Genomic DNA, 9,637 nt, shown 5'->3' on the forward strand with positions numbered 1-9,637 from the left:
TCATGTGTGTGTGTTGTCACAGAACACAATGAAGCCATTCTTAAGTTCTGAGACCTGTTGATGTCCTGATCTGCTCAGTTTCTACTTTTTTGTGCTCTGTCATCTGTTCTTATCTTTTTGAAGTTTCCCCAGTGTTTCCTGAGTGCTGGGATTTTAGATTATGATGCTAGATAGTATTTTTATCATATTACCCTGTTGTGAAAAACAGGTGAAGTTTATTTTGGTACTGAGAGGTGAACAAAAGTTCTGTTAGGCAGAAATATTTCAGAATGAGAATACATAAAATATGACTAAACATAACAAACCACATTACTTCTTACAGTTCAAACAATAAGTTAATTAATTGGAGCTGCCACTAATAAAACTCTGAAATCATCAAACTCTTCATTTGAATATCCCAAAGAAGGATATTCACATGAAGAATATCCTGACTGGTGAACTGGTTCAGACCTCCAGCTGACAGTCTAGTCAAAGCTTCAGGGCTTCAAACACAGCAGCACAGTGACATCTGCTGGACACTTAGAAGTGACCACATACATTTATTGGTCAATTTATAGGCACCAATTTTCTTAACTTTGGGGGATTGGCTGATAATCCAATCCCCCAAAGTTGATGTTACATGTGAAGACAATCTTACCCACCGATTTTATCTACCTCAGCAAAGGTTTAAAGACTAGCCACTGTCCTCTGTTGCTCTTCCATGAGAGGTTTGACTGATAGACTGGCCCACTAGTTCATGTCTGCATGTTTGCAGTTAATAGTGACCCCAATATTGCCAACTCGGCTACTTTTTTGCTACATTTAGCATCATTTCAGACAAAAAAAAATTGGTTGGCCAAAATCAAAATCAGCAGGTAAAGGCTTTTAAAAGACCAGTAATCGGCTAGAAAACTGCAAACACACACATTCTTTGATTAAATTAATTTCTCTTAAGTGTAATTACAATAGTTAAAAATTGTATTTAATTTTGGGGTCAACCTATGGAATGAAGACGGGTTGTGATGTTCTGATGTAGACTGTGAGAATTCAAGCAGGTCTTAAATAATCCAGCTAAAAAGATTCTCTATGAAATCTGCAGTGGGCTACAGCTGGACCAGATATTAACTCTCTTTCTGTGAGAAGTGCAACGACACTATACATATATATATGTATACATGTATATACACACACACAGGTAGGGGTGTACATACATACATACTTTTTTTAAAAGTCATTCCTCAATTAACTAAAAATGAATAAAGAATTTATTTTTTCAAACTTTATTGATCCAAAATTATAAATCAGTTTTAGGAGGCAAAACATCTTCAAATAGAGACGAGCAAAAACAGTAAAACAAATGAGAATAGGCTCTGCCTCCTCAATCCCAGTCAGGTTGGTTTGGGTCGTTTGGCAGCAGGAGCTTCACCTGTTAAGATAGATGAACAGAAATGTAAACTAATTTTGCTAACAATAAATATGTATGAAATCAGCTACCAAATGGATACATACACAAATTACAACAAACTGTTGTGGCTCAACAGAACATTAGTTTAGCAAAATGTTATAAAGGTTTCCCCCTCATGTTTTTCTTTTAAATCCTAACATGCAACACTACAAATCTTGTTCCAATATAAAATAATTTTTTTTTTTTTTTTACCCCTCCAGGGGGTCTTTTTTGTGGCCTCTAGTGTCCCTTATGTGACAGTGGGCTAACAGGAAACGGGGAAGAAGAGGGGGGAAGACATGCGGCAAATGTCGTCGGGTCCGGGAGTCGAACCCGCGACGGCTGCGTCGAGGACTCAAGGCCTCCAAATACGGGTCGCGCTAACCGCTACTTGTGATAAAATACATCCTAAACCTGCAGATGAAAAACAGATTTCATTGACTGTAATTTGTTTTGCAATCTATCTTTTGTTTTTTTTTTATTCGGCACGCCCGAAAATTTTATTTTTAAAAAATGTCAAATAAAAAACCCTTCTAACAGTAAATGCTTGTGCACACTTCCTACTGAAATGAAACTCATTTTCATTTCTTCCATCTGTCATGGACATTTCCATTTTGATTTTTCATGTCTTTCATGTCCCTTTTTCCCCTTTCATTGCTTTAATTCAATGAGCAAGTTGTTAAAAAAAAAAAGTTCGGTAATCTTAAAGCGCTTTTCCACTGGAAAGTCTCTCTCTAACTGGCTGATGTGCAGTTCAGTTCTAGCCCAGTGGGAAGCTTCTCTATATTAAGATTGCAGCAGCTGTGGTCAACTCTCCTCTGATATTTTGCGAATATCAGAGGAGAGTTGACCACTCAGCAATAGAGAACCTCAAGGTCGTGGACTCAAATAAACCCAGATAATCCATGTTGTCTTACAGAAATTCAAAGCTGGCCCAAACATATTGATAAAGACTCAGATCCATATAAATATAATTACAATCTGGCACTTTTTATTTTTTTATGTGTCATGTTTTGAATTTAGGTAATATAGTTAAAAGATGTAAAAAAAAAAATAGCCTCGCATGAACTTTATTATTTTTTTCCCTTCTTCTTTATTACTGTTTGTTGTTTAGAGAAATTAGTGCATTTCTTGGGTGATTCAGTAATACTGTTTCACCAGCAGGAGGAACATGGAGACTGTGAGTTAGTGCTTTCTCTACTGTTTCTCATAAGCAGACCATGTCTTTCATGCAATCATTTGTATCTTCTTTTTCAGCTTTATCTGCTGTCAATGGGTCCTGGACTCCTGTACCCATTACACAAGGACATGAAAACCAATTAATCTGGACTTAAATGGCCATAAACAACGTTCTTTCTTGCCTGGATGTTCCATACTTCACAAAAATATTGTACGCAAAAACTCTTCGGAAGTTCCATTGCACAATTCGTAAGCGTAGTAACCATGCCTACTTCACATTTCTCTCATGTAGTATTTGTCAGGCACCACATGAGAGAAGAGGCGTGGCCCAGAATATATGTAAAAATTAATCTTCAAAAACAACAACAAAACAAACACACTGCAAGAACAGAACGATGTAATTTTGTCCTTGCAACTTGGAGAGAGAACAAATGCATCTTTTATTGAAGAATACATCCAGGCCTTAAACAGATCAATGATTAATTGGATATGTTGGCCTAAATATGCAGTAATTTTCCTATTACCTAGAAAATTGCTGTTTATGATACATGGAAACTCATAAGGAGACAAAGATGATGATCGACTGTCGTTGTTTCATCGAATCTGAAGCCACATGTCTCCTTCTTTACTTCTTGTGGTTTCTACATTCCCATCAACTTCAACATTCAAATCCAAAAGCCTCAAAGATGTAACTCATTACTGTTGTCCTAGATGAAGCTAGAGCAATCAGGCCTAGCATGACATTTACCCAGAATGTATTGCAGCGTAACCAACATGGGGACCTCCGTGTGATAATATCTTATTTATATTAATAAAAACCAAACAGCTTACAGTATTTTTATTGTATTGTTTTTACATCTAAAATAATTATTTCTCAAATGACGTATATTAATATCATGGATCCCTTTAAGAAACGCCTGAGGTTTTACTTAATTTAAGTTCTGCAGCTCAGAGTTAATGTTGCTTTGTATCTGATTCATGAATGTGAAAAAACCTACTGCCGGCACAGTCCTGAAGGGCCTCCTGCTGACTGTTCCTGGTGTACACAATGCCACTAGCAGTCTTCCTGGTTTCTGACAACAAAGAACAAAGTCAAAAATGTGATACAACAGATGAACAGACAGATGAACTCCAGATGAACAGGCAGACTGAGATAAACCAACAGGAAGCTTCTGCAGCTGCAAGGCTTCATCATAATTTACCTGCATGCAGTAAAACGGCTCTGCAGTTGGAAGACACGGCTTCTTTAGAGTCAGCATCTGACAGACCAAACAGCGCCCCTCTGAGAGACTCGTCAGGAACACAACACACCAAGTATTTCACTGCATTACACTGAATCCAGTTCCACACTTTACTACACAGAACACTGCACTGTTTTACAGGAAGAGCATAACATGGCACCACAGGGTGCCATCACACTGCTGAACTGCTACCTCTCTTACTGTTCCTTGCATCAGTCTCCACAGTGGAGACTGATGCAAAGCTTTGATTTCCATGTTCCTTTAGAGTGGGAAGGACCTATCAGACAATTATCACCAGCTGGAGGATACAGATTAATGATGTCATAAGGTCCTCTAAGCTCCAAAGCCTTAAAAAACACACAAACACAAAGTTAGAGAGCCATGCTGGCCCCAGAGGACCAAATTGTCTCTTTGACGTTTAATCATGGATAAAGCTTACTGGCTGGTGTGGGGTATTAACGATAGGTAACAAATGTAATTTGATGTTTTGCATCATTAAAAAATATTGACAAATAGTACTTAGTGTTACTGAGTGTTACTAGTAACTGGTTATCAAATGATAACCAGCATCAAGGACTTTTGGTTAATACAGACTGACTGGGTTCTATCCACACATTCTTGATCACTGACCTTCTCAGCTGCACTTGAGACGATGACGTTCTGAAAGAGAAACAGCTTTCAAAATTTCAGACCTGAAAGTCTCATCATGTTGCAGCTCACAGAATCATATGCAAGAACACCAACCTTTCCTTTGCAGCTTTCCATCAAACAAACAGCGTTGGTAATAGTGTAGCGCCTCATGGTGGAGTCCCTGAGTGCTGAGGCATATGATACCTCAAACATCACTCCTCTGTCAATGGCCTACACAATGAGAAATGCAGTAAACACTCACAAACAAGGAAGCAAGCCAGGAAACTTGGAATGAGGTAGTCACCCCGTTTATGGGCGCTCTCTTGAAGAAGAAGGGAAGTTTCTCTGTCACCGAGATGCAAATGATGTCAATGTCACACAGCATGCAGGTGGTCTGTCACAAACACACAGTGTTACTATGCATTACTCCATTAAAACTACCAGAGTGCTCTTAGCTCAGAGGGAGGGTTTTCAGCATTGATACTTTCAGACAGATGGTGGCCCTGAGGGAGAAAGCAGAGACACTTCCTAAAGACTCTAAGGCAGTTTGACACTGCAGCCTGAAATGACAAAAATCTGATTTTTTTTTCTCTTATGCAACCTATATCTGAATTTTTTCCATGACAGTCTGATCACAACACGGATCAAAATTTTACCAATGCAACCCAGGCCACTTATATATGTGGTTTTGAATCCGATATGTATCTCAACTTTTCAAATGTGACCTGGCCGCTTTCACCCAGACTGTAAGTCAGTGATACTCGACAAACATCACTGATACACACAAGCAGGAAGAAAACAACCACCATGGCGGACAATAACAAGGATTAAGTTGTTAATGTGCTGGTTCCGATTGGACAACTACTTTTACACCACAACATATGCTCCATCATTTCTCTCCAAGTTTACTTCTACCAACACTGAGCATGTGTTCTACGTTTGACGTTACTATGCATCTGCACATAAGTTGCATCTATTTGGAAATATGAACAACCACATAAAACAAAATCCGAATTGAGGAATAAGGCCTGCAGTGTGAACGTAACCTAAGATCAAAAGAATTCTGAGCCTTTTGACGCTGCATCAGCAACTAAAGTTTCTGAACAGTATAATCGTTAATGTGAACCTGCATAGGAGATCAATACTGCAAAAGAGACTCTGTCCTGCCTCTCCTTCTGCAGAGTTCCTGCTTGGTGTAACTGAACTAACAGCTGGGCGAAGAGATCAAGGTTGAATCTCAGTCTCCCTCATCCTGACATTTCTTCTCAGCTTCCCATTCCTGTGAAATGGAGGTCAGCAGAGAAAAATAGCGGTGAATGCTGATATATCAGGCTTTACTATTACTCGATTTTCTCAAATGGAACAGCCATAATTCCCACATGGCGAACTGTATGCTATCTTTTGGCCAACAGTGAAAACTTTGTATCTTTAACACTAGGTGAGTTAAAAAATTAAAAAAATAAACAAACAAAAAAAACGGTGAATTATCATCCTGCTTCAGCTCAGATTAAACAAAGGGTCAGTAAATCTCACATGGAAGAGCTTCTCGGTGGTCGGCTGGACGGCCAGGAGGTCAAAGGCGCGATACTCTGCATCATTTGGCCTCTAGGAGAGCAAAACACACAAACACACATCACAACTTTATAAAAAAAAAACAAAGCTTTCATCTGGTACTCTGATCAAGATTCTCCAAAGAAAAACTCACAAAGTGACTGGCCTCTGACATCACCACTGTTAGTCTATTCAGCACTTTGATTGGACGAGAGCGACCTTGTACCACTGGCAGCTGACCAATCAGCTCATTGATCGGCACTGGCGATGGAACTTCCTAGAGGAAACAAACAGACTTTACTGAGCAGTGACTGACAGGAGTACAGGATGCGTCAGTAACAGGACAGCAGCTAACCGAACCTGTTTCATCTTGGTTGTGGATTCATATACATAGTTGATGGCAACAGTGGAAAATCCCACTGCAGAAGAAACAAACACGCTATAATTAAAAACAGTAAACCTAAAGTGGCTTAATTAATGGTTAAAATATCTCATTAATTTTATCAATGTTGATTAATATTTAATCATGCAACTGTAGATTTCTGGAGATACACCCAATAAAGAATCTCATAATTTCAATAGGCATGTTTTTGTTGGGAATAAAAACAAAGCACCATATTTGTTCAGCAAATTGGGGTATCTGGTAGCATCTGTGTGCCTCTCAGTTTCTGTCTTGTTGGGATTGCAGCTCAGTGGTGAATCAACCCTGCTGTGCCTCTAGGCTGGATGTATGCTGGATGTCAAGTAAGTTGGTAAAAGATTTTTCAAAATGCAAAAGGCATTATCCCTCCATTGGACTAAGTGAGTGGATGTGAAATGGAGAGAAGGTGCTCTCACTGAACAGTTCAGCAAGTTAGAAGAGCTGTACAGTTATTGTCAGAAAGCAAACTCTAAAAAAAAGCTCTACTGACTGAAAATATGCAATCATACTGATGTTTCTGATTGATTTTTAAAAGTTTCTTATGTGGGGAATCTAAAGATTCAACATGACAGCTGTGGTTGATAGTAATGCAGATGGATTCAGCTGAACAGAAAGATCTAAAGACTTTAGATCTAAAGTGGGACTGTCTGTTGAGTCAATGTTAGATTTATGTGGTGGTTCAAGTAGTTTTTATGATTATTTACTGTTGAATTTAAGACTTATTTGCTTTAGTGTAAAAAAGTAGCTTTGCAAGATATTTTAGGTTAAAGACCTTGTTGAATGAAAACTGTTGTGTTTAGTCATGATGTTAGTGTTGATAATTCTAAAAAATATATTTATGATCTTGGCAGGAGATAAAATGGATATTTAAAAATAAGCTACAGCAGGGCTGGCCCAAGACTCCATGGGGCCCTAAACAAAATTTGGTTTTGGGGCCCCTAGTTCTACTAATAATGTGGACTGGCTGCAATCAGCAATCAGATAATTACATCATTCACACACTTATAGAATTTCTGACAGTGCTGTTTACATTATATCCTATATGCATGTATAATATAGGAAACATTTACCGGACAGCCATTTTATCTGCACCAATTTCCTTAATTTTGGGGGATCGGTAATGAGCCGATACTTACATGAGAAGACAATCTTATCCACGATCTTAAAATGTCGTATGTGATAATAATTACAACTTTTCAATGTTTTACATTGTCTACCAAAATGTTTATGCATTTAAAGCCGGACCAATCACACCGCTGGCGCCTCTGCACGTTTCCTCGCGCGCTGCAGCAGCTGGATGTCTTAAGTTACCTCAGCGCGGATCGCGCGCGCCTCCTTTCACTCAAACTGGACACAGGCTGACCTGTATAGATATTTACATCAACTGACTGTGAAGAATTATGTTTCATTCCAGAGGTTTTGATCAAGGTAAGAGTTTACAAACCCACCACGTTGCGCAGCTCTACGTGAACCGCATGAATAACTTGTAGTGGCTTTTTCAGAGGTGCGTTTAACGAGTGGTGAGAATGATTTATATTTGTGGACAAAGAATTTTGTTTGGCTTTTCCATCTCAACACGCTGCCCAGCGCCCGGCTCTGTCTGTACTGATGTCTACTTAATATCTTTTAATACAAAAACCGGTGGACCACCGGTGGACCGCCTTGGCGCCCCCACCACCGGGCTTAGCAAGTTTTCTGGAGGAAACCCTGCATTTGTATAAATATTTTGGTAATACTCTTTAAAATACCAGAATTTGATATTTTTGGCTATCTGATGACTTAAATGTAAAATATTAAATCAGATGTTATAATCAGTATCTCAGTACTTGAGTAGACCTTTTACCAAATATTTTTTTTACACTTGCTTAATTAAAGCTTAAGTAATTTATTAGATGGTTCCTTTTTATTTCTAAAGTAAACATCTGTTGAACGTATACTACTGTGATTCGAGTACAATTTTCTAACCACGTCTTTATATGGACGATCGAATGACTTTTTTTTTTTTTTTAAATAAAAACCACTGCCATAAAACAATGTCTTTTACTACAGCGGTCATCCCACCCCATGAGAGTAATACGACACGGGCCGTGGTGGGTTTTTTAAATTTCTCAGTCACACATAAACAACAATGCACACACACTCACACTTAGAGACCTATTTACCTAACATGGGTTTGGACTGTGTGAGCTAGAGCACCCGCATTGAACCCACGTCGGGTGGCTGGACAGTGTATCCAGGTGTAGCCGTCAAATGAACTTGTGATACCCGTGTTGTTATTCTGAACTATAACCGACCGAATGGGATGGATTTACAAACCAGACCCGAGTCAGGGTAACTGGAAGTGGACTCACAGTGAGCGGCTGTCTCTACGAGGCTCTGCAGGCGGCTCCTGTCTGCAGAAAACAGCACATTCAGATCCATGAACACAGACATCATGCTGCAGCGAGGTGGCTACTACACATGGAAACGAACTGACTGCTGGGAGCAGGAATCTTCTTTGACGTTCTTGTCGGTTTGGCAAACAAGCATAAGGTGCATTACTGCCACCAACTGGTGATGATACACGCAAATTTCTTCTTAGTGTGATAAGAGGGTGTGAGTGGAAGATTGAGAGTTTGTATATGTTCTATTATCAGGGGCCGTTTAGGACAAAACCTACGTTTTGTCTCACACTAAAGACTCATACACACATGCAAAAATACTAAAATTGCACATATACACTATTAAAATGTCACACATGCATAAAATTTTTTTCTCACAATCACACACCAAAGACTAAGATTGCACATATACACTACTAAAACACACGCATACAAACAAGGCATACAGACATACTATTCTGAATGATAGTTCGAAAATAGGTTGTGTGTGTGAACTAATGAATGAATGAATGAATGAATAAATGAATGGGGATGAGACTTGTATTTGTCTGTGTGAGAGTTGTCACGGAAGAGGCAGGGCATAATTTGGAGATCAGATCGCACATCCATCCATCCATTTTCTAACGCCCTTGTCCCTAGTGAGGTCGGGAGGTGCTGGTGTCTATCTCCAGCCAACGTTCCGGGCGAGATTCGGGGTACACCCTGGACAGGTCGCCAGTCTGTCGCAGGGCAACACAGAGAGAGACAGGACAAACAACCATGCGCACACACACTCACACCTAGGGAGAATTTAGAGAGACCAATTTACCTA

The 9,637-nt window shown here is 39.3% G+C and overlaps 1 protein-coding gene across 2 annotated transcripts; it reads right to left on the reverse strand.

Moving 5' to 3' along the window:
- Positions 1 to 1,226: 1,226 nt before the first annotated feature.
- On the reverse strand, positions 1,227 to 9,444 carry rpp30 (ribonuclease P/MRP 30 subunit). Of its 2 annotated transcripts, none has more exons than XM_032573857.1 (11): positions 8,797 to 9,444; positions 6,385 to 6,443; positions 6,179 to 6,301; positions 6,007 to 6,078; positions 4,778 to 4,867; positions 4,588 to 4,704; positions 4,474 to 4,503; positions 4,153 to 4,190; positions 3,805 to 3,884; positions 3,601 to 3,675; positions 1,227 to 1,405 (listed from the first exon to the last, which is right to left on the reverse strand). In XM_032573857.1, the coding sequence occupies exons 1-11, from the start codon at positions 8,879 to 8,881 to the stop codon at positions 1,368 to 1,370; spliced, it is 807 nt and encodes a 268-aa protein (XP_032429748.1). In that variant the 5' UTR covers positions 8,882 to 9,444; the 3' UTR covers positions 1,227 to 1,367. The 2 variants fall into 2 exon arrangements, with proteins under 2 accessions (XP_032429748.1, XP_032429749.1); XM_032573858.1 differs by lacking the exon at positions 8,797 to 9,444 and adding an exon at positions 8,608 to 8,780.
- Positions 9,445 to 9,637: the final 193 nt, after the last annotated feature.

This window comes from Xiphophorus hellerii, chromosome 10 (genome assembly GCF_003331165.1).
Source record: "Xiphophorus hellerii strain 12219 chromosome 10, Xiphophorus_hellerii-4.1, whole genome shotgun sequence".
Taxonomy (NCBI): domain Eukaryota; kingdom Metazoa; phylum Chordata; class Actinopteri; order Cyprinodontiformes; family Poeciliidae; genus Xiphophorus; species Xiphophorus hellerii.